This window comes from Limanda limanda, chromosome 17, assembly GCF_963576545.1.
Source record: "Limanda limanda chromosome 17, fLimLim1.1, whole genome shotgun sequence".
Classification (NCBI taxonomy): Eukaryota; Metazoa; Chordata; class Actinopteri; order Pleuronectiformes; family Pleuronectidae; genus Limanda; species Limanda limanda.
In genome coordinates this window covers 9,346,459-9,372,616 of record NC_083652.1, presented here as the reverse complement: position 1 = coordinate 9,372,616, position 26,158 = coordinate 9,346,459, and the positions used below count along the sequence as shown (strand labels likewise).

Here is a 26,158-nt window from a genome sequence, read left to right as displayed (position 1 = left end):
ACTCTACATTTTGGAGTCACAAGGTCCCCACAAGACACCTTCTGACAGTGTGTAACCACAAAACACCTTCTGAGAGTGTGCAAGTAAAAACTGTTTTTGAAAAGTTAGATAAAACTGGTCCCCACAATGAACTTTAGTGTTGTGTGTAAAATGTCCCCACAAAGCCTGTGTTAAGTTGTGTGAACGAGAAAGAGCTTCACTGGTCAGAAGTAATGTAAATTGGTATACAATGACATTTCAAGTCATACATCTTGAAGGTTCGTGTTAGAGCTATATTCATGCTAGATTTCAAACCTCACAGTATTTTCTTTCTTGTTAAATTATCACTCTACATTTTGGAGTCACGAGGTCCCCACAACACACCTTCTGACAGTGTGCAACCACAAAACACCTTCTGAGAGTGTGCAAGTAAAAACTGTTTTTCAAAAGTTAGATAAAACTGGTCCCCACAATGAACTATAATGTTGTGTGTAAAATGTCCCCACAAAGCCTGTTTTATTTAAATTGTGTGAACGAGATAGAGCTTGGCTGGACAGGAAGAAATAGTTGAAAATTAATTCAAGCTTCTCTTCTCTGGAGTTTGTTTTATGTTAATAACAGGGTGTTTCTCATTTTAGAGGTAAAATCTCAATGGTCAGTCTTTTTGAATGTCAATGTATTATATACATTGAATGAACCATTAGTCTCTTATGTTTAAATTTCTTGAAATAGTCATACAATTTGTTGTTACAGACGACCAGCATGACTGTTGACACCATGGAGGAGGATGACTCTGATCCTGTCAACTCAGAGAGTCTGATAGATGGTGCCTTTGCGCCAAAGACCACACCTGAAGAGGTAAGTTCACGTCCATCACTATTTTTTCATTATTTTGTCACTCTATGTTCAGAGTTCGTGTAGAAACTGTGTGTGAACAATTAGGTAAAACTGGTCCCCACAATGAACTATAATGTTGTGTGTAAAATGTCCCCACAAAGCCTGTGTTAAATTGTGTGAACGAGAAAGAGCTTCACTGCTCAGAAGTCATGTAAATTGGTATACAATGACATTTCAAGTCATACATCTTGAAGGTTAGTGTTAGAGCTATATTCATGCTAGATTTCAAACCTCACAGTATTTTCTTTCTTGATAAATAATCACTCTACATTTTGGAGTCACGAGGTCCCCACAAGACACCTTCTGACAGTGTGTAACCACAAAACACCTTCTGAGAGTGTGCAAGTAAAAACTGTTTTTGAAAAGTTAGATAAAACTGGTCCCCACAATGAACTTTAATGTTGTGTGTAAAATGTCCCCACAAAGCCTGTGTTAAGTTGTGTGAACGAGAAAGAGCTTCACTGGTCAGAAGTAATGTAAATTGGTATACAATGACATTTCAAGTCATACATCTTGAAGGTTCATGTTAGAGCTATATTCATGCTAGATTTCAAACCTCACAGTATTTTCTTTCTTGTTAAATTATCACTCTACATTTTGGAGTCACAAGGTCCCCACAACACACCTTCTGACAGTGTGCAACCACAAAACACCTTCTGAGAGTGTGCAAGTAAAAACAGTTTTTCAAAAGTTAGATAAAACTGGTCCCCACAATGAACTATAATGTTGTGTGTAAAATGTCCCCACAAAGCCTGTTTTATTTAAATTGTGTGAACGAGATAGAGCTTGGCTGGACAGGAAGAAATAGTTGAAAATTAATTCAAGTTTCTCTTTTCTGGAGTTTGTTTTATGTTAATAACAGGGTGTTTCTCATTTTAGAGGTAAAATCTCAATGGTCAGTCTTTTTGAATGTCAATGTATTATATACATTGAATGAACCATTAGTCTCTTATGTTTAAATTTCTTGAAATGGTCATACAATTTGTTGTTACAGACGACCAGCATGACTGTTGACACCATGGAGGAGGATGACTCTGATCCTGTCAACTCAGAGAGTCTGATAGATGGTGCCTTTGCGCCAAAGACCACACCTGAAGAGGTAAGTTCACGTCCATCACTATTTTTTCATTATTTTGTCACTCTATGTTCAGAGTTCGTGTAGAAACTGTGTGTGAACAATTAGGTAAAACTGGTCCCCACAATGAACTATAATGTTGTGTGTAAAATGTCCCCACAAAGCCTGTGTTAAGTTGTGTGAACGAGAAAGAGCTTCACTGGTCAGAAGTATTGTAAATTGGTATACAATGACATTTCAAGTCATACATCTTGAAGGTTAGTGTTAGAGCTATATTCATGCTAGATTTCAAACCTCACAGTATTTTCTTTCTTGTTAAATTATCACTCTACATTTTGGAGTCACGAGGTCCCCACAAGACACCTTCTGACAGTGTGCAAGTACAAACTGTGTGTGAACAATTAGGTAAAACTGGTCCCCACAATGAACTATAATGTTGTGTGTAAAATGTCCCCACAAAGCCTGTGTTAAGTTGTGTGAACGAGAAAGAGCTTCACTGGTCAGAAGTATTGTAAATTGGTATACAATGACATTTCAAGTCATACATCTTGAAGGTTAGTGTTAGAGCTATATTCATGCTAGATTTCAAACCTCACAGTATTTTCTTTCTTGTTAAATTATCACTCTACATTTTGGAGTCACGAGGTCCCCACAAGACACCTTCTGATAGTGTGTAACCACAAAACACCTTCTGAGAGTGTGCAAGTAAAAACTGTTTTTGAAAAGTTAGACAAAACTGGTCCCCACAATGAACTTTAATGTTGTGTGTAAAATGTCCCCACAAAGCCTGTGTTAAGTTGTGTGAACGAGAAAGAGCTTCACTGGTCAGAAGTATTGTAAATTGGTATACAATGACATTTCAAGTCATACATCTTGAAGGTTGGTGTTAGAGCTATATTCATGCTAGATTTCAAACCTCACAGTATTTTCTTTCTTGTTAAATTATCACTCTACATTTTGGAGTCACGAGGTCCCCACAAGACACCTTCTGATAGTGTGTAACCACAAAACACCTTCTGAGAGTGTGCAAGTAAAAACTGTTTTTGAAAAGTTAGATAAAACTGGACCCCACAATGAACTTTAATGTTGTGTGTAAAATGTCCCCACAAAGCCTGTGTTAAGTTGTGTGAACGAGAAAGAGCTTCACTGCTCAGAAGTAATGTAATTTGGTATACAATGACATTTCAAGTCATACATCTTGAAGGTTAGTGTTAGAGCTATATTCATGCTAGATTTCAAACCTCACAGTATTTTCTTTCTTGATAAATTATCACTCTACATTTTGGAGTCACGAGGTCCCCACAAGACACCTTCTGACAGTGTGTAACCACAAAACACCTTCTGAGAGTGTGCAAGTAAAAACTGTTTTTCAAAAGTTAGATAAAACTGGTCCCCACAATGAACTATAATGTTGTGTGTAAAATGTCCCCACAAAGCCTGTTTTATTTAAATTGTGTGAACGAGATAGAGCTTGGCTGGGCAGGAAGAAATAGTTGAAAATTAATTCAAGCTTCTTTTCTCTGGAGTTTGTTTTATGTTAATAACAGGGTGTTTCTCATTTTAGAGGTAAAATCTCAATGGTCAGTCTTTTTGAATGTCAATGTATTATATACATTGAATGAACCATTAGTCTCTTATGTTTAAATTTCTTGAAATAGTCATACAATTTGTTGTTACAGACGACCAGCATCACTGGTGACACCATGGAGGAGGATGACTCTGATCCTGTCCACTCAGAGAGTCTGATAGATGGTGCCTTTGCGCCAAAGACCACACCTGAAGAGGTAAGTTCATGTCCATCACTATTTTTTCATTATTTTGTCACTCTATGTTCAGAGTTCGTGTAGAAACTGTGTGTGAACAATTAGGTAAAACTGGTCCCCACAATGAACTATAATGTTGTGTGTAAAATGTCCCCACAAAGCCTGTGTTAAGTTGTGTGAACGAGAAAGAGCTTCACTGGTCAGAAGTATTGTAAATTGGTATACAATGACATTTCAAGTCAAACATATTGAAGGTTAGTGTTAGAGCTATATTCATGCTAGATTTCAAACCTCACAGTATTTTCTTTCTTGTTAAATTATCACTCTACATTTTGGAGTCACGAGGTCCCCACAAGACACCTTCTGACAGTGTGTAACCACAAAACACCTTCTGAGAGTGTGCAAGTACAAACTGTTTTTGAAAAGTAAGATAAAACTGGTCCCCACAAGGATCTTTAGTGTTGTGTGTAAAATGTCCCCACAAAGCCTGTGTTAAGTTGTGTGAACGAGAAAGAGCTTCACTGGTCAGAAGTAATGTAAATTGGTATACAATGACATTTCAAGTCATACATCTTGAAGGTTCGTGTTAGAGCTATATTCATGCTAGATTTCAAACCTCACAGTATTTTCTTTCTTGTTAAATTATCACTCTACATTTTGGAGTCACGAGGTCCCCACAACACACCTTCTGACAGTGTGCAACCACAAAACACCTTCTGAGAGTGTGCAAGTAAAAACTGTTTTTCAAAAGTTAGATAAAACTGGTCCCCACAATGAACTATAATGTTGTGTGTAAAATGTCCCCACAAAGCCTGTTTTATTTAAATTGTGTGAACGAGATAGAGCTTGGCTGGGCAGGAAGAAATAGTTGAAAATTAATTCAAGCTTCTTTTCTCTGGAGTTTGTTTTATGTTAATAACAGGGTGTTTCTCATTTTAGAGGTAAAATCTCAATGGTCAGTCTTTTTGAATGTCAATGTATTATATACATTGAATGAACCATTAGTCTCTTATGTTTAAATTTCTTGAAATAGTCATACAATTTGTTGTTACAGACGACCAGCATCACTGTTGACACCATGGAGGAGGATGACTCTGATCCTGTCCACTCAGAGAGTCTGATAGATGGTGCCTTTGCGCCAAAGACCACACCTGAAGAGGTAAGTTCATGTCCATCACTATTTTTTCATTATTTTGTCACTCTATGTTCAGAGTTCGTGTAGAAACTGTGTGTGAACAATTAGGTAAAACTGGTCCCCACAATGAACTATAATGTTGTGTGTAAAATGTCCCCACAAAGCCTGTGTTAAGTTGTGTGAACGAGAAAGAGCTTCACTGGTCAGAAGTATTGTAAATTGGTATACAATGACATTTCAAGTCATACATATTGAAGGTTAGTGTTAGAGCTATATTCATGCTAGATTTCAAACCTCACAGTATTTTCTTTCTTGTTAAATTATCACTCTACATTTTGGAGTCACGAGGTCCCCACAAGACACCTTCTGACAGTGTGTAACCACAAAACACCTTCTGAGAGTGTGCAAGTACAAACTGTTTTTGAAAAGTAAGATAAAACTGGTCCCCACAAGGAACTTTAGTGTTGTGTGTAAAATGTCCCCACAAAGCCTGTGTTAAGTTGTGTGAACGAGAAAGAGCTTCACTGGTCAGAAGTATTGTAAATTGGTATACAATGACATTTCAAGTCATACATCTTGAAGGTTAGTGTTAGAGCTATATTCATGCTAGATTTCAAACCTCACAGTATTTTCTTTCTTGATAAATTATCACTCTACATTTTGGAGTCACGAGGTCCCCACAAGACACCTTCTGACAGTGTGCAAGTTGTAACTGTTGAAAAGTTAGATAAAACTGGTCCCCACAATGAACTATAATGTTGTGTGTAAAATGTCCCCACAAAGCCTGTGTTAAGTTGTGTGAACGAGAAAGAGCTTCACTGGTCAGAAGTAATGTAAATTGGTATACAATGACATTTCAAGTCATACATCTTGAAGGTTAGTGTTAGAGCTATATTCATGCTAGATTTCAAACCTCACAGTATTTTCTTTCTTGATAAATTATCACTCTACATTTTGGAGTCACGAGGTCCCCACAAAACACCTTCTGACAGTTTGCAATTACAAACTGTTTTGAAAAGTAAGATTAAACTGGTCCCCACAATGAACTATAATGTTGTGTGTAAAATGTCCCCACAAAGCCTGTGTTAAGTTGTGTGAACGAGAAAGAGCTTCACTGGTCAGAAGTAATGTAAATTGGTATACAATGACATTTCAAGTCATACATCTTGAAGGTTAGTGTTAGAGCTATATTCATGCTAGATTTCAAACCTCACAGTATTTTCTTTCTTGATAAATTATCACTCTACATTTTGGAGTCACGAGGTCCCCACAAGACACCTTCTGACAGTGTGTAACCACAAAACACCTTCTGAGAGTGTGCAAGTAAAAACTGTTTTTGAAAAGTAAGATAAAACTGGTCCCCACAAGGATCTTTAGTGTTGTGTGTAAAATGTCCCCACAAAGCCTGTGTTAAGTTGTGTGAACGAGAAAGAGCTTCACTGGTCAGAAGTAATGTAAATTGGTATACAATGACATTTCAAGTCATACATCTTGAAGGTTCGTGTTAGAGCTATATTCATGCGAGATTTCAAACCTCACAGTGTTTTCTTTCTTGTTAAATTATCACTCTACATTTTGGAGTCACGAGGTCCCCACAACACACCTTCTGACAGTGTGCAACCACAAAACACCTTCTGAGAGTGTGCAAGTAAAAACTGTTTTTCAAAAGTTAGATAAAACTGGTCCCCACAATGAACTATAATGTTGTGTGTAAAATGTCCCCACAAAGCCTGTTTTATTTAAATTGTGTGAACGAGATAGAGCTTGGCTGGGCAGGAAGAAATAGTTGAAAATTAATTCAAGCTTCTTTTCTCTGGAGTTTGTTTTATGTTAATAACAGGGTGTTTCTCATTTTAGAGGTAAAATCTCAATGGTCAGTCTTTTTGAATGTCAATGTATTATATACATTGAATGAACCATTAGTCTCTTATGTTTAAATTTCTTGAAATAGTCATACAATTTGTTGTTACAGACGACCAGCATCACTGTTGACACCATGGAGGAGGATGACTCTGATCCTGTCCACTCAGAGAGTCTGATAGATGGTGCCTTTGCGCCAAAGACCACACCTGAAGAGGTAAGTTCATGTCCATCACTATTTTTTCATTATTTTGTCACTCTATGTTCAGAGTTCGTGTAGAAACTGTGTGTGAACAATTAGGTAAAACTGGTCCCCACAATGAACTATAATGTTGTGTGTAAAATGTCCCCACAAAGCCTGTGTTAAGTTGTGTGAACGAGAAAGAGCTTCACTGGTCAGAAGTATTGTAAATTGGTATACAATGACATTTCAAGTCATACATATTGAAGGTTAGTGTTAGAGCTATATTCATGCTAGATTTCAAACCTCACAGTATTTTCTTTCTTGTTAAATTATCACTCTACATTTTGGAGTCACGAGGTCCCCACAAGACACCTTCTGACAGTGTGTAACCACAAAACACCTTCTGAGAGTGTGCAAGTACAAACTGTTTTTGAAAAGTAATATAAAACTGGTCCCCACAAGGAACTTTAGTGTTGTGTGTAAAATGTCCCCACAAAGCCTGTGTTAAGTTGTGTGAACGAGAAAGAGCTTCACTGGTCAGAAGTATTGTAAATTGGTATACAATGACATTTCAAGTCATACATCTTGAAGGTTAGTGTTAGAGCTATATTCATGCTAGATTTCAAACCTCACAGTATTTTCTTTCTTGTTAAATTATCACTCTACATTTTGGAGTCACGAGGTCCCCACAAGACACCTTCTGACAGTGTGCAAGTTGTAACTGTTGAAAAGTTAGATAAAACTGGTCCCCACAATGAACTATAATGTTGTGTGTAAAATGTCCCCACAAAGCCTGTGTTAAGTTGTGTGAACAAGAAAGAGCTTCACTGGTCAGAAGTAATGTAAATTGGTATACAATGACATTTGAAGTCATACATCTTGAAGGTTAGTGTTAGAGGTATATTCATGGTAGATTTCAAACTTCACAGTTGTTTCTTTCTTGATAAATTATCACTCTACAGTTTGGAGTCACGAGGTCCCCACAAAACACCTTCTGACAGTGTGCAAGTTGTAACTTTTGAAAAGTTAGATAAAACTGGTCCCCACAATGAACTATAATGTTGTGTGTAAAATGTATGAAATGTATTTTTTGTAGATTGTGAATTCAGACTTAGTTTAGCAGAGCAGACACAACTTTGGTCTCAAATATTCTTATATGTACTTTACTATATTATTTATTGTGCATGTGCCTTTATTTACAGATTACAGAGTTCGAAAATGAAACTGAGACTTTTGTACCAAAACTAAGACGGACTAAAAGTATTCTGGTAAGTACTTACTGTGAGTTGACATCATTCACAAATAACTTCCAATAATTCAGTGGATTATAATTTAACAATATATATAATGTAGTCTGTAAAAAATAATCACTTTAAGTTGAACATCAATTTTTTCAAGTTGATGCAAGTTGATATAATCTTATTTTTTTCAGAACAGTCAAAATACCCTGTTTATTATTAATATAAACTGCTAAAATAAACAAATTATGAAACAAAACTTGCAAAACAGCCAAATGAGATGATGGTTTAATTGATACATCAACACTGTTAACAATTTTAATTTGGTTCTGTTAGGTTACTGACTAATTTCTAATCTAACCATTACAGCTCTACATATTTATAATGTTTTCATTAATTTTTTTAGATGAAAGACACAGATCTGGAAGATTCTGAGCTATTTGATTCGTCATCAGAGAGTGCAGATGACTACGTACCAGGTACCAAAAGTGACAGTGATCCGGATAGCTCAATAGGCCCCCCTGTCTGCGATTCTACAACACCAGACAACATGATTTTGGACAGTCACAACATTACACCTGAAGCCCCCAGAGCAGTAGAAGAACCCTGTTCAAGTCAGACCATAAACGACAGCGTCGTTGTCAGTTCATTTAAAAAAAAAAGGTGGGAAGGGTGTGTATGACAAAAAACATTATTGCTTGTATTGCAGTAAGCCTATTTCAAAAATTGCAAGGCATCTAGAGCGTGCACATGAAGATAAATCAGATGTGGCTAAAGCTCTAAGCTTTCCAAAAGGTTCCAAAGAGAAAAAAAGACACCTGGATTATATTGGCAACAGAGGAAACTTTGCTCACAATGCAGCAGTTATGGAGTACGGAAAGGGTAAACTCGTGCCACGACCGCCTAAAGGGTTGGATGAAATTGGAATAGATCCAAATGGTATGTTATTTTATTTCACTTTTTTGTTTGTTTTTGTTCATCATTTATTCATTTCGCATGGTTACACTGATGTTTGTGTGATATAATTGAAGACCACTAAGTGCTTTACAGTACAGCTTTGTCATTCACCCATTGACACACACATTTATCTCGAAATCAATCGAAAATAAAAATTAACAAACATTATTTATTCATCTTTTTAATAATATGTAGTTTAAAAAGTGTATTCAACACTTGAATGGTTGAATACACTTTTATTAATTAAACTGAATTTTCAATTTTGTATTATCATTATTCTGTAGTACATATATGTCTTTAAAGTGAAATTCTTTTTTTGTTTTTTCATAGAACCACATACAGAGGAGACATTTCCTCATACCGAAAGGGATGAAATGCTGCCACAACCACCCAAGAGACAAAATCCACACTCATCAAGTGATGAGGTACCTTCAGAATCCTGCAGAATGAGGCCTTCCTCAATAGGTGACCTCATGACACTTCTCTTTTATCTTTTGTATGTCAGTATTGATTATGTATGCTTCTTTCTTTATATTAATTGTTAGTGTTTTAATTATAGAAATGTCCAAATGTTTTAAAATGTGTCATAGCAGCCATATGGGAACAGAAAAAGAAACAGCACACCTTCAAATCCCCGACCATGTTAAAGCTGTTTATAATTTTGTCATTTAAAAATTGTCCCTGGAAAATGTTGTTAAAGTTTTACTTCTTTTTTTTTTCTTTTATAGCACCACCAGCAGAGGAGTCACTTCCTCCCACTGAGAGGAATGAAATGCAGCCACAACCACCCAATAAACCAAAACCAGTCAGTACGATGAGGCCTTCCTCAAAAGGTAAACGTTTGACATGTAGTACCTCTTGTCTTTTTAATGTCAGTATTTATTATGTTTGCTTCTTTCATGGATATTAGAAATATATAGAAATTGCCAAATTTGTTAGATAGCAGTCATAAAAAAAAGACCAGATCAGAGTCTGTTTTCGGTGTTGCCCATTTAAGATGTTGCCACCAATACTTTGCCGCATAACTGTTGCTGTACCCATTTAATTTAGTTTTATCTGTATATTCAGGCCTGCAATAGTCTGATAAAGGGTTTTTAGGCTGATTCTATAGTCTATTAGGTGCTTAAAGTAGGACTCATAACAGTAACAGTTTTAATAGTATAAACATACAAACAACAACTAGCCCCTATACCAACCACCTGTCCTGGGTACTCACAAATCCATATTTAGTTAGATTAATGAGTGAATGGGTACATTGTGTTTATTTATCCAACAGATCCAACATTTTATAAATACATTATTGTCTTCATGACAATTTTGAGAAATTGATGTCAGTAAATGTGAGTCCATGTCAGTGACCAGAATTAACAGTTTATTTTTTAATATAACACAGCATGTACAGCTTATAAGAAAATGGAATCAAAATCCTCTTTCCCACTGACCATTTCAGGCAGAATGCACAAATCAGTGCTTTCTTGGCAATGTAATTGTATAAATTAGTTTTCTTATACTTTAGAAGCTAGTTTATACTGTACAGAACTTGTAACTTTGGATTATAACTCTTACACACTTTGTCATTACAAATTTGTTTTTCTGACCACTTAAAGGTACAACTGCCCAAAAGAAGAAAACACCCTGGAAGCAGACAGAGGTGGAGGCAGTGGAAAGCCACATGAATCGATTCATCACATCTTGTATTGTTCCAGCAAAGTTTGACTGTGAGAAGTGTATAAGAGCTGAACCAGAAGCTCTTAATGACCGGAGCTGGCAGAATGTGAAATTCTACATATATAACCGCATTACAGCCAACAAGAGGAAATTTAGTTAATAATAGGAAGATTACCACCTATCTGGTATGGCAGATACTAACTTGGTCTACTGAAAATGTTTATTTACTATGACTAAGGCATTTAAAAAAAATGTATTTTATTGTTCTGTTCTGAAGTGCCAATAATAGCCAACATTTTTGTTATTTTAAATTCTAAAATATATATATATATATTTTTTTTTTACTAAAAGAGTTATGTTAAAAGGAAGGATCGGTAAAACTTGAGATTTTATTTGTTTACAAAAAATCCTGTCTTTCCCTACAACTCAGATAACTTGAATTTTGTCTTTCATTCGACCAAATATTTTGAAAGTGATTGAATAGCAGTAAGCTGTTGCTCTGCAGTTGGCTGTAATTAAAAATATCTTACAAATTTGACTGAATAAGATTTATTCTTTGTACGGATGTAGATAGATGTCACTGTTTGATATGTTAATATTCACTTCAACCGCATAACACTAATAGTCCTATCAAATTCTGCTTCATTGTAAGGCAGAGTTCATTAACAGCAAGATGTTCTGTGCAAAGTGATGCTTTGCATCCCTATCACCATTTAAAGGCCTCATGTTATATCGCTACATTATCTATCAACAACTGAGCCAAGATTGATTTTTCTTCTTTGGTTTAGACTAAACAAACTGCTCTAACAAATGTAATAATGGAAGGACTTACAGTATCAGTAGTAATATATATATATGTAATAATGCGTTATTGAAGCAAGGTCCCCATCAGTCTTATGACAAGTTGTGTGAGTCATGCAAATGATATGTAAATAAGGTCCCCATCAGCCATACCTACCCGTTTTTTCTTCGGTCCCCATTTTGCACAGTCAAAATACTACTTCATAAATTTAGATATTTTAAGTTGTGTATGTACTAACAGAATTTTTTTTAGTGCCCCTGATTTTTTTCATACCTCAAATACCTCTAGAAAGGGTGGTCCCCACAGATGATGACAACAAGTTCGAGGCCCGCAGACCATGGAAACCAGTATGTGTGTGTGTGTGTGTGTGTGTGTGTGTGTGTGTGTGTGTTTGCGTGTGTACAGTACAATGGGACTTGTTTATGTGTATGCACACAAATCGAATCTATTTGTGCATGGAGAGCACAACTCCCACTCCATCTCTTAACCAGACTCTGCTGCACCGGCTTCTACAGCATTCAGTGGATTTCCTTAAGGAAGTCTGTCATCAGAAAGCTTCAAAGAAAGACTGAGGCTATCGTGCCTCAGAGACGAGCAATGACTCAATTAAGCCATTTATACGACATCTCTGTGCTCCTGCGCATCTTTAAGCATTTCTCTGTGTTCAATATGCGCTGAGGAGGGTTGTGTACCGATATCCTTTCCTACACGGCCGGGACCTACTGGACCGGATCGCAATACAGATTTCTGTGCCTGAGCTGTTCCCTGCATACAGGCAACATAAACATTACAGCATGTGCATAGTTAATAAGACACTCTGTACATGGTATTGCAAAACATTAGCCTCCAGTTACCTAGTAGCTACCTGAAACTCAAGTCCAACACAACAGCAAAAGCCTGAAGGGTCAAAAGTGCGGCTGAACTTTGTGCGAAAGAATTCCAATGGCCGAGAGCGGGAAGCCCCAGCTGGTAGAGTTGTTGGCGGTATGCACCTTGTTATTTGCAGTGGGGAGACAATTGAGTATCAAGAAACTAAAAGTAGTTATTCAGGGGTAATTTATTGTAGTTGGGATAGTTTTTTGTATTGATTGTGTGAATTTGTTTTGTAAAGTTGTTGGGAGTTTTGCACTTATTGGATATTCAAATGACGTTAACTTTAAGTAAGAATGTTCAATTTCATTTGTTGTGGGCTTTTCTGAAAGGAAATACATTTTGGGGCATCGTTAAGGCACCGGAACCATTTTGAAAGTAACTTTTTAGCATCGATATCGGAAAAAAAACAAACGATGCCCAACCCAACTGTGTCTAAAAGTAGTCTGAACTTGGCCCTGCATCAAGCTAGGTTAAAACAGGACAAATCTACAGAGCTGCTGCCTCCCTGCAAACCTGACTGTGCTTATTTATCGATTGCACAGACTCCCTGAATGACCACTGTGTTAGGTATATGGTTTGAGGCCACACCGTTCCATTACCATGGAGATTCAGGGGATGAAGACTTCTCCCTCCCTCCGTTCCTCCTTGGCTTTGTGCAGTAATTGTTACCCGGGCTCATCCGCAGCTTGAAAATCCCCCTCTCTCTTTGCAGCTATGATATTCTGCTTGGGCTTTGCAGTGTGTGTGACTCGACATGTTTCAATGAAACACTGATCCGACTGTCTCTCCCTCTCACCCTTTCTCTCGTCTTTGGTTTCATCATTCCTTTCCATCAGATCCAGCTTTGAGATTCTGTTTTATTTTTATTTATATTTTTTATTATTCATTTATTTACCTTTCTCTTTCCCTTTATCTGAGCATTGTGTGTTTGGAGTATGAGAGTTGCAGCGGCAGCTGTCATTACAAAGCCAAAGCCCCTCTCTGCTCTATGCAGAGACTATAAGCCCTAACTGGGGCTTTGTGTTTGAGTGTATACTCAGGGGGGACATATTGTTGTCCTCTTCGTCTTTTTGTCGATCTAAGCACCAATTTTTCCCTCTCCCTGTTGTTGTTGAATCTGCTTCGAGAGCTGCATTCACTTTGTTCTGTTTATTAACTCAAAGTTCACTTTTAGTGACACTAAAGAAAAGCAACTGTGGATGGAGGAAATGCCTAATAATTGGGAAATTAAATGCTTGAAGAGGCTGTATTGCGACAAGCCGCCTCTAGCTAATTTCATCCCTCATTCAGCTTTGTGCCGGCCTCCCTCCCCAAGTCCTGTGATCACAAACCCGCCTTGACTCAGCTCTGCACCAGCAGAGACCCATACACCAGATTATAAGATCAAATCAGCCCTAAACCCTGTTAACACAACTTCCAGCCTTAGAAACAGACAGTCTGCACTGGCTCCACATCATCATTTATATGGAAATCAGAGAACAACAGGGGCCCGGGCACTGATGCGCACTGGGGGCCAGGGAGGATGTTTTCTGGATTTACTGGTTGACCTTTGATCCTTTTTAATTGCTCTGCAGATTATTGGGGGAAATTAGTTTCTCGTAGTGTCAAACATACAGTTATGTTGAGGTCAAGTTCCGGAGGGGGGGTGAGCTGGGGAACATGTATGAAGCACATAATAAATAACAGGCACACAAAGAGACCCGGTCAAGAGAATGATTGGGTCGACACACAGCTAAAGGGATAGTTCACTGAAAAATTATAATTCCCTTATTATCGACACACAACTATGCCGATGGAGGGGGGGTGAAGTGTTTGAGTTTGATTGTTTGTATTATGCTAAATCTACCCAACAGAGTATCACTGAACTTGGTGGAAGGACGTGTCATGGGTCACAAAAGTACCCATTACATTTTGGTGCAGATCAGATCAGCGTGCGGATCCAGGAAAAAAGAAGTTTGCACTTTCTTCACATTTCAACATTTTCGATGATTACTCAGATAAATGAATGGATCTAGATGACAACAATCAGGCATATTTACTGATCCAATATTCATGTGTGTGTGATATTTGGTGCAGATCCAAATAAAAATCCAGATCTAGTTTAAACATGGTTTTATAAGGGGACTGTTGGGCCTTGGCAGAGGCAGGCGTCATTCTAGTTATGTATGAAACTGACAATCAGCAACACCCGTCCTGATCATTCTACTTTAGCCTTTGGTTTTGTGGCGTAGGAGACGGTGTGACTGCAGCTGAAAACAGAGAGAGCCTGGTGTACTTTTACAGCAAATAAAAAGCGGAGCATTGCATATTAAACCAAGAATTAGTTTTGTTCAGTATAATTAAGCTATTATGTAAGGATATTGAAGTCTTTTTTCACAAAAGCAAGCTAGACAGTCTCCCTTGGACTGAGGTCATTATCTGGCTCCCCAATGAAAATCAGTTTAATTAAAGACTTGAATGAAGTTGAGGTGCAGTAAACTTCATCTGCGAGTGTGTGCAATTGAGTGTGGCTTGATTGAATTTAAGGGGACTCTTAAGCCTTGTCGGGGGGGGGGGGGGGGTGGGGGGGGTATACAATCAACTGAGAACCATTAATTATTTTAGAGTTCTTTATTCAACTGTGTGATCGTTTCTGAGGCTGCACTCGTGTTGCTTTTGAGCCGTGTTGTATTATACAGAGGTGGCAGACACAAGCTGAGTTCTAAAGGGCATTGGAGCTTTTTGTAAATGACGAATGGTGAATGGTGTTTCATGTTTTGTCGGCCACTTGTCCAGGCACGGACTGACATGCGGGCAGAGACTTACAGCTTTAGGAGGAGTATGTTCTTAAAGCCCTGAGGATTAGTAATGGTCTAAATAAATGAAGCCAGACCTACACATAGATTAATTAGAGGTTCTCCTGCATTGCACCTCCTCAATCTGACCCCCTTACAGTAATTCAACCTATTGAATTGCGTGACATTCACCTGAGGAGTTAGCTCAATGCCTTTTGTCCTGCTGGCTTTTGTGTTGCAATTCATTCCTGTTTAATGATTAACTACTGTAGTTGATAAACTGGAAGTAAAGAAAGACTGATCTGCAATCATTTATGTTTTATGTCTTTGCTTTTTAGATTTTATGAAATAGCAAATATCAATGACCTCTGTAGTCCTCTATTTACCTTTTTACCTACAACAAGGACAGCAAACCTTAAAAGTTCATATCAATTCCTAACTCTTCTGATAAGGTTCAAATTGAATGTTTTTTCCTAGATGAAATTATCATATTCCATAGTCCAATTTATTTATGTGATATTGAAAGACAGGATGACTTTCTGAAAACTTATTTCAGATATACTAATATACTAATTAAGTTCTGTTTTACACATATATGTCACGTGTGTTTGTGTCCAGGTCTGGATTTCCATGAGGACCTGCATCGCATCGGAGCAAAGGAGGGTCTGAAAGGCCGCAAACTCCAGAAAGCCATGGAGAGCTACGCGTGGAACATCACTGTGCTCAAGGTGAGACGCACTGAACCATGCACTCACAGGTGGTCTTCAGCAGAACAGAGACCCCCCCCATAACTGCACTTTATCTCCAGTGTGTGTAATAATACCTTTGATTGATGTCAACATGTAAGATTGTATCGGAGACTATAACGAGCTGGATAAGGAATCCTCAACCCGGAGATTAAACTACATGGTGTCTTAAGAAGGCTCCCTGGGCTAATAGTGTTTTCCTCCTCTGTAATCCCTAAATCTCTTAATTAATTGCTGCTGATTCCAAGTACTGTTTTATTTATTTGCTTATGTAACCATCTTGACAAGATACGATAGGACTGCTCACACAGACGATGCTCAGCAGGATGCATTCTTGTCTCTGCCTGTCCCGTGACACGGGAGATAAGGTTTGCCTAATGCCTTCATCTTATTGGTTCAATGCAGAGAGACCAGTGCTGCGCTGTGGGCCTGTTTGGCTAAGTAAGGACAGAGCCGCTGGGATATTTTTATCTCATCTCATCACCCTGAAATCATTTGGTATTGAGTGAGGAAGCTCCCAATTGGCTGAGCTTTCCACTGGAGTGTCAGCTCAGGTACGCGTCTGATTGCTTTGTTCCTGTTTCATGTCAGCCTCATCAAAAAAGCACCTAAAGCTAAGATTAAGGGAGCAACTGGCAGTTCCTGTCAATAACAATTACTCTGTTCTATTGCTTACCTCTCCTTATTTGATTACACGATTAATAGTTTATATATTTAGGAAGCTGTAAATGACAAATGCATAATCAATGTTTTTGATGCATTTCAAATGTTATGGCCATTCCACTTGTAGATCAGTGTTAAAATATAAATATAAAATACTCTCCTCTTGTTATTCTGGAATTATTAGAGTCGCTTTGTGTGCATCAGACAGATTAATTTAAATTAAGTAGCATGACAGGTGGACACCAGGACCTAATCCCAATGTCACCCGAACTTCCATCACTCCTAAACCCACGCCACTCCTCCCACCCCTCCCTTGTGTCCAAAAACACACATGTCCCTCTGTTCTGCTCTTCATTTTTTCGTATCTCTACATGAAGGCATCTTGGCATCCACATAACTCCTCCTCCTCCTCCTCCTTCTGCCGTTCCTCAGTTGTAATCTGTGTCTCATGGTGAACATTTGGTGGGAGCCTGTTGCCTTTGCCAAGACTGACAGTCGTGCCCAGTTATTTCACCCGTTAGTGTCTCCGGATCCTCAGCATGGGGGGAAGCGCTTGCTGCTGTGATAGTGGGGAGATCAGAGGAAGAGAATCTGAGAGTCGCTTCTTCTCCCTGTCACCAGACGCCTTCTCAGTCCGTACGGTGACAGTTACAGTTACAGATCAGAGCTGTCATGGTGAATGAGGGTGTTTTGCCCAGTGATACCCGTCGCACATTGAACCTTCCTGTCATAAGAAAAACACAAGTCAGATAAACAAGAAGATGCTTTGAAGCAAATGTCAATCAGAACAGTATGGTCAATCCCAATGTGGTTTATATATTAATCCGAACGAGTAAATACACCTTCGATTGAATCAATCTGCACCAAATTGCACGTGCTCATATCAGTCCCTTTACTATGACCTCTCTTTTTTGCTTTCATCAAACCATGATTTTTTTGGGGGGTTAATTGGTGAGAATTAAAAAAACACTGCAATGTTAAAGAAAATCGAAGTTTACTTGGTTCCTTCTTGATCCATGTGCCATCATTCCACCAGGTTTTGTGGAAATCCATTGTTTAGTTAATGCGTAAATTGAAAAACTAAAAATCGCACGACCAACAAAGTAACAACCGTGTGAAAACATGACCTAGGCGAAGGTAGTGAACAGTTGTTTTGGGCACATAATTAATTCCACATAATGAATTATCTCCTGCTGATATAGCTCAGAATTTGCTGTGGTAACTCTTTGCATCACATTGCTATAGGTGGCCAAAGCCTTGCAAAGGGACCTCTGGCCTCATTTAGTTTGATGCTTCTAGTGTTCCAGTGAAACCATTTATAAAAATGTCAGCTTGAGATGCATTGTCTCAGTTTCACTGATGATCCACCGTCACACATCTTTCGCTGTCTACATCCTTAAAATAATCTACTCAACCCCAAGGATTTTCAGACTAGTTCTGATAAACAAGGCAGGGATTATAGCCTCGAGTTTAATGAGGTTATAGTGGTGGGATTTTATGCTATTCCCCCCCCGTGAACAGCTTTTAGGCCAGTCGAAGAGGTAAATATACTCAAATTGAAGTCCCGTCCTGATTTTCGGCTCGGGAAACCAAAAAACAAGCTTCTCCTGATCTTATTTTATGCGGTGAGTCATGACTTACATAATTTTTTTTTCCGTTTCTGTTCGTGGTTTGCGTTCTGGAGTGGCTCAGGTAAAAAGGCCACTTGCAACTTATTAACAATCACCAAGGGGAAGAGTGTTGAGTGTTGTGTGCAGGGCAGCACCTCCGCTCATCACGCAGTATGTCAGACACGCTGTGCCTATCTCGCCGCTCCGAGATCTTCGCCCCCTTGCACCACGTACACTTTGGCCTGGTGCAGAACAGGTCACCCTGTGCCTCTTCCCCGGGAATGTTGGCCCAATGTGCTGTCACAGCGGGTCACAGAGAGTCCAGAGAGGAGTTCGGTGGGAGGGAGGGAGGGAAAAAGTATGCAGATGCACATATGTGAAGGCAACTGCTGTCAAGTTGCTTCGGGAACAGATGTTGGAGGAGTGCTGGTGTACAGAAAGTGTTGGAGCTGAGGCCCTGCAGAAGAGGCCTGAGAGAGTTTGCAAAAAGCATGTGGTCACATTTCGTTTTTTTTCTTTTTCTTTTCACAGTTCCAATAATATAAGTACCTCACACATTGAAATAACTGCCACGTTCCCACATGGCAGAGACAGCAAGCCTGAGGGGGGGGGAGCCATGGCAGCCGCCCAGAAGGACTTGACAGTGCTGTATAGCGGGATGCCTGCCCTGACCACTTCCTCCACATATGGCAGGGATTCATCTCTTAGTGCTCCCAAATAAATTACAGAAATGTGGTATAACATTATCACCATATGAAAGCACTATTCGCCAGCAGAGTGAAGCAGTTGGAAGAGCTGGCAGGCAACCAAAGGCCTTCATTCAGTGGCTCTCTACTGCCCCCTTCTGCCACTTATTAGATATTGCTCTGAGGACAAAGTAGTCCTCGATCACGTTTTTTCAGTGTTTTTCACTGCTTCATCTTTCACTTGGCAAAGGTAGTTTTGGGGATCAGTCTCCTTATAAAACCGCATGTATATTCACTGGATCCAGCCGTTTACACCAAATCACACACACTTATAAATGTCAGTTCCTTAAATTTGTGAGCAATTGTTGAAGAACTTCATATCTCTCAATTGTATAGAGAGAGAAAATAAAATCCTGTGTCCAAACCTAAATTGAATGGGCTCTTCCCTGACCCATACAACATCCTACCAAGAAGTGTAATTGAAATCCTTTCAGCTGCTTTTAATCCTCCTTACGGACAAACAAAGAAGTGGACTGGAGTGAAAACATATCGTCCTTGGCGAAGGTTCAAAGTAGGACAGAGCTGGAAATCAGAGACATGACCTGATGCTATCGCTGCCTTATAATCCGATATGGTTGTGTGTTGTTATTCACCAAGTTGTCTCTCTCTTTCTTTTTGTCTCCCTCTTCTGTATCAACCTCAGGGCCAGGCCGACCTGCTGAAACACGCTAAGAGTGAGGCCCTGGACAACCTGCGTCAGATCCACTGTGCAGCTCAGTCCTGCGGCCTCAGTAAAAACGGAGCCTCCTCCCCCCAGGACCAGCTTCATCCTCCCAACCACCCACTTCAGCAGGTCCAGATACAGCAGCAGCCTCAGGCCAAGCCCCACCCACAGCCTCCACCACTGCACCAGCCCCAAACCCAGCCCCAGGTTGCACCTCCAGCCTACCTACATCCCCTTCCCCAGCCACACCCCCAGCCACCAGCCCTCCCTTTGGTTCAAACTATTTCAAAACCGCCGGCCTACTCTCAACCCCCGCCCATAACTCAGCATCCGTTTCAGTTCCAGTGCCAGCAGCAGCAGGTGGCAGGTCCTCTCGAAGCCAGCCCCGAGATAGAGACGGTCGGCGGGGATCCAGTGGGTTCCTGCTGACCCGCAGCCTGTGCCCACAGAGAATCTTTCCCAAAGAGAGACAGAGAGGGTGAGAAAGAGGCGGAGATGCAGAAGGGTGTAGAAGGAAAGCAGGAGGCCAGTAACGAAAGGGAGATGGAGAAAGTCATGGAAAGGGTTAAGGAGATGATGATGATGACGAGGAAGACTCGTCGTGTTAGGAGCGAGACACAAGTCTGAGAGGAGGAAAGGGAAGAAGAGACCTGACACTGGAAAGGTGATTTCATAGAGGTCTATTTTTGGTTTCCATCCGAGCCAGATGGTTTTGGTCTCTTCTGCTTTCCTCTCTTGTCAAAAGGTTTGTGTTCCGACTTAGGAATGCGTTCGGTAGATGGATCAGTAGGTTGGATATCCTTGTCTCTCTCTGGGCAGTGCTAGTTACATGCCCCTCCACTATGTACTCTAGCTCTGTGGGTACAGGCTTTACCTCACATCGGCGTTTTTAATGCCACAAATTTGCCTTTTTTAATTTCTGGAGACTCCTCGGCTTGTCTTTCAGCTTTTTGTTTCTTCATGCTCATCCTCCTCCATCCTAGACACAAAGCTTCAAGCGATTCCTCACTCCCTGTCAATGAAGAGGATGCTGTTTTTCTTTTAAGTGCACAAAGTAGAGCAGCTTGTCTAGGCCCAGCTCTGTAGGAGTCACAGATGACCGTTTCAGCACAACCCAGGGAGCTGTGGAGCTAAAATAGAAAAGAAAAACCGACATGCAGCTGGGTAGATGCTCCGCTCTCATCCCCTTGCTGGTGTAAACCTCCATAAATGCCCACACATCTCCAGTATCATTCCTTGGGATTTTAATTTTCATTTATTCGCTGGACTCTCGCCCCCCGACAGGGTCTCCTCGTCTTCTCCCCAGGGGCTGTGTATGTGTGCGTGTGTGTGTGTGTGACGTTACGTGAGTTGGTGTTTTGGTCCCCGGGGTGGAGCTAGCCCGCATCCTTGAGCCAATCACAACTGGAATATGTGACCCTAGCCTGTAAGAAGTCAAAGGTCAACAGCAACATGGTACTGCTGTCAGTAACAACACCAGATAAAGTGAATATAGATGTAAAACTGTATGTAAAATGTACGAAGGGAAAAATATATTGCTATAATATTCTCGCAGACACAGCCATTAATGATTGATATTATAATAATTGTTGTTAGTTCTATTGATATGCTGATTCTTTTGTAACTTTACCTCCACATACACAGTGATTTGACACATGCTGTTGTGTGGTGCACAGTAGGACAACCGGTGCATGTGGCACTGGAACGAGGGATTACGGGTCAGTGCCACATCACCGGGGTCAAACGGTAACCTGACATGTGTGTCACTGCAAAGTGAGTGTGGATTCTGTAAGAGTTCCTTTGAGTGGCCCATTAAAACTGGCTTCATTGTTTATCCCGTCTCCTCTCGTTCATTACTAATGGGAATACACTAAATTGATTTATACAAAGGGATATTAAATAATTGACTTAGAATTTGAGCAATGTATCAATCTATGCAATCCATAAATGTTTCCTGGAAATTGTTGTTGAGAGAGACATTCATCTGGACATCACTTGATCTCGAGTGCCTTTTGAAAGCAGCTTCGAGTGAATGTAAAGGGATCAATAGAGCTTTGGAAATGTTCATTGATTGCTTCGGATGCACTGTTAATTCAATCAATATAAAATTTCCTTTCCTATCAATAAACAAGGAGTAGGCCATTTCTTAGTAGGATTCTTCTATTTATAGCAGTGCTTCCTTTTGGCTGGGAGGAGGGAAAGATGAAAACAGGAATCTTACGTCAGTCAGTAACTGCTTTCAAGGGATTTTTGTTGTTAAGTCCTCTTTACTTATGATAATATTTTCCGGTTAATAAAGCAGATCATGGGTGCAGCTGGGGGCTACTAGCTTCCTGGATTAATATTAACAAGGGTATCTTCTATTTTCAGTGAATGTCTTGCGGCCATTCCTAGCTGTGGGTCTGTAAATTCATCCATCCATTATCTAAGCGGCTTATCCTTTGAGAGTCGTGGGGGACTAGAGCCAATCCCAGCTGACGTTGGGCGTGAGGTGTCCAACAGTCCATCACAGAACTGAACTACACAGAAAAACAACCATTCACAACTGCAGGCAACTGACCTGTCTTTACATGTCTTTGAATTGTGGAAGGAAGCTGGAGAAAACCCCAGGCAGACACATGGGGAACATGCAAACTGTTCAGGTTCAAAGCCAGAACCTTCTTGCTGTGTGGCCACGTATGTTCCTCAACTTCTTTATATAAGAGCAAGAGTTCACAAAACTGTTGATGTGTCAGTGTGTCAGAATGCCACCTTTTGTATATGAGAGAATAAAGCCCATAGTAAGAGCTCATTAGCATGCCTTTTGAATGAGCTTGTCATTAGAACTGAGAAAAGGCTTCAGGGCTTTTTCTGTGTTTGTGTGATATTTTAGAGATCATTGGTCGCATTAGCTAATTGACTTCGATCCCTCACTACTCACCGTAATGGCATGTCTTAATAAACCTTTGGAACGCAGCCACAAAGACATACCTGTTGTTCATCGGCGGTCCGGAGCTGTGCCCTGGAGATGAGACTAATTAATGCCAGCGAGATTTGGCAGCAGCCATTGAAATGAACTGGCTGAAACAAGGGAATTGGTGCGTTTTGTGTCATGTTTTGTGTTCGGCCTAAATGACGTCCAATCGGGGAATGACGACTTGGACAACACACAGAGCAATATAAGAGACACAGGTTCTTCCCCTTGGGGTGATAAGAAGATCAGATGACTCCGCTTCACACAAACCAGAAGATGCTGTGGTCTCCAGTCAACATCCAGAAAGCTGCTGGGATGCACACGTCGAACAGGGTAAGACTGCGGAGATTTTTAACTTTTGTCTGAAATAGAAGAGAATAAGTTGTTGTGTTGATTGCGGTGTTGAAAACGCATCAGAGACTTTTCCTCATTTACCAAGGGACATTTTAAAAAGTGGAAACAGTTCAGGAAGAAGTCATTGTAATCAATGTCTTAATCAATGTCTTAATTCTGATGCATCTGTTCATTCCAAAAAATTATAATATAAATGAAATAAATAAAAGTAATTAATCAAGGACGTAGGCAAATTGTTGAGCAATGACTGTACCTTTGTAATCACCAAATGCTGATAGAAACTTTTCAAGATAAAATGCATTCCATTTGATTTTATTATTTTATTCATCATTTTATCTAACCACATCTGTTCATTTGCAATTCAATCCTGAATATACTGTCAACTACTGGGGTTATTCTTTCTTATGCCCACACTGCATATTCACACTTATGCCTACAAATTGCCCAGTGTAACTGTGCACATGTTGCATATATACTGTTTATTTAGAATATATATTGGCATAATCATATCTCTACTGTTGTTTATTTGTTTATATCTAAACATATGTACCTTATTCTGCACTTCTATTGCTTTTCGCTGATCTACTAACACTTTGATGCTGAATCAATTTCAGAACAATGATATTGGAAATACAATATTTCATATCGATAATGTGCAGATAAAGGTTTGAGGACAATACCATAATCTGAGTCGTTGACGATGATGATGCTGATGATTCTCTATGTATTACATAGGCTACAGGTCGGGGCTTATGTATGTAATTCAAATGTCAGCATCGTCCTATGGGAGATTCGATGATTAATATTCATTAAACGTAGATATGAGTTTGGATTTGGATCTGGACTTGATTCTTTACTGAACTGAAGTCAACAATTATACGAGTCAAATACCACAAGGGATATTACTCAAGAAAATATATAACGTATAATTCAAATGCATGTGGGAAAAACAATCACTGTTTGTTTAGTGTAAACAAATTTCTTTGACCCAGCAGAAAGTCCTGGTGCTGGTCTTGATGCTGCTGCTGTCTCAACTGACCTGTGACGCTCACAGCATGTCTGACTGCTGCAGACAGCCGTCTCGCTCCTGTCGCCTCTACGTGTTGCTGTGCCGCACCGGAAGCAAGACCATGGGGGGATCTCTCACCGGAGACGCTGCTGCCGGCATCCTCACCCTGGGCAAACGGACGGAGGAAGAGCACCGCTTGCACAGCCGACTCCATCACCTCCTGCAGGTGTCCAGGAACCAGGCGGCAGGGATCCTGACTATGGGGAAGAGGACAGAGGAGAGGGCCGGAGAGCCGTACATGAACTGGATGGCTCGGTCAGGAACCAGCATCACAACATCCCTCCCTGTGTGAAGGCATACTTATACCTCATGGTACAAATAAACTCGGACACTGTTCAAATGTAGGAAGTCAAATCACACTTATTTTGTGAGAGGTATTTAATAAAAATTGTACATGTTTTTGCTTATGGGGAAAGTTGATTTTTTGCATTTTCCTTTTGAATGTGATATGATTTTCATTTGCCTTTAAGAGAACAATAAGGCGTTGTACAATAAATAAAAAACAAAGCTGAAAACATGTCTGTAGTCCTTATTTTAACCACCAGATGTTAGGTTGAGTAACCAACACACTCACAGACAAAGCATGCACAGAGATAGCCTAACCTATAACTCATTTCATTATAAACCAATACTTTGGTTAACTTTTCAATCAAAAAAAAGGATTAAGAATGTGTTTGTGGTCGGAAAACTGATGCACTGATGCACAGTGATATATAGAGAGAGAGAGAGAGAGCATAGCAGCACGGTGTAACATGGTCGGCACAGCAAGCAGGTGATTACTTTGCTCACCTGAGATTTACCAATCTCATAAGAGCATTCTCCAGAATGTTCTTATATGACTCCAATAATAATTTCCTCAAGACCAAAGCAGCAGATACTTATTTAGGAATTAAGATATATTTTGTTCTACTGTTACTTACAAATCTGTCCGACATATCTAAAGAAAGAAAAAGCTTGGATTGAAATAACTCCAGAATCATGGGAACAGTGTTATTAAATGCCTCCTTCTATAAAACATTATCGGTGCAAAGCTCGCTAGTTCAGGATTTACTACACAAGTGAGCAGAACACAGATTATCTGATGTATTGTTTTGTTTCAAACAACATGACACTGGGAAAAAGAAACCCACTGACTTGTCCTACTCTGTACTTTTTTTCCTGATATGCACTTAGGATCACATCAAAGTGCAGGAATATAGAAGGCCACAAGATGGTGCTGATGTTTTTCAAAAAGAGAACAAAGATAGAGGTGATACCACTGAAGAATGCAAATTCAAACTCAAAGCTTTGAGGTCTACTATGACTTTGGTTTGCCTTGATGAAAATGTGAGTCTTTGATGCAGTGAAATGCTGAATGAATTTAAAAAATATTAAATATATGTTTTAGGCACTTTAAATGGCCTATTGAAATAATGGGAGTATTCAGATTTACTCCTATCTATCAGGGACAATGAATGAATGGATCCAAAGTCCCGCCCCTCTCTGACACTAGCTTTCTCCCCCCTTGCCTCTGCTTGTGCTTGTGTAAATAATATCCACATTTCCTGTCTGTCCTCTTTCTAAGGTACTTTCTGATCACTATATCAGTATTTTACACCCACACCTTCTTTGACTTCCTTAGAAATGTCTGTGTGTGGGATGGCTGTTGCCATTGGAGACATTTATCATAAGCCCATTAACCTGAGTAAACACAGATACACACAAGCACACACACGCCCATATATATATAGGTTTGTTTGTTTCTTATGGGGACATTTAATTGATTTGCCTTTTCTTCGTCTTCACCACTTTTTGCTGAATTGCAGTGTGCACAGAGCGGGGGGGAAGCAGCTGTGTGATCAGTCATTCATTTGGCACCTGAGATTAGTTTGACACATGGCGGAGCAACCGATGAGAGAAGAGAAGGAAACTGTAAAGAACAAATGCTGCTCGTGCACTTGAATTGTTCTCCCTCCATTACTTTCCTGCTTGTGTGGTTTCTGTTAAATATTGTATATATTTGCAAGCTGACCATATTCGAAATACCATTTGATATTAAAACCCTACGTCGATTTTTTTAATTGGCTGTATTGCTTGTTGACCTTTTCATGGATAAGATGGGAGGCTATAATGAAATGTCAGGTCTTATTGGGTTGGCAATTATCCACA

At 39.6% G+C, this 26,158-nt stretch overlaps 1 protein-coding gene and 1 pseudogene across 1 annotated transcript; both read left to right on the top strand.

Moving 5' to 3' along the window:
* Nucleotides 1-21,466, top strand: part of LOC133022946 (uncharacterized) — a 151,237-nt pseudogene extending 129,771 nt beyond the window's left edge.
* A 1,370-nt stretch (nt 21,467-22,836) lies between these two features.
* On the top strand, nt 22,837-24,450 carry hcrt (hypocretin (orexin) neuropeptide precursor). Its single transcript, XM_061090478.1, has 2 exons — nt 22,837-22,920; nt 23,937-24,450. Exons 1-2 carry the CDS (start codon nt 22,837-22,839, stop codon nt 24,300-24,302), a joined length of 450 nt encoding a protein of 149 aa, XP_060946461.1. The 3' UTR covers nt 24,303-24,450.
* Nucleotides 24,451-26,158: the final 1,708 nt, after the last annotated feature.

Bases quoted from the DNA above. Each gene is read 5' to 3' on its own strand.
- hcrt (XM_061090478.1), top strand. From the start codon at position 22,837: ATGACTCCGCTTCACACAAACCAGAAGATGCTGTGGTCTCCAGTCAAC. The intron at 22,921-23,936 runs GTAAGACTGCGG...TTGACCCAGCAG, and splicing joins GGATGCACACGTCGAACAGG to AAAGTCCTGGTGCTGGTCTT.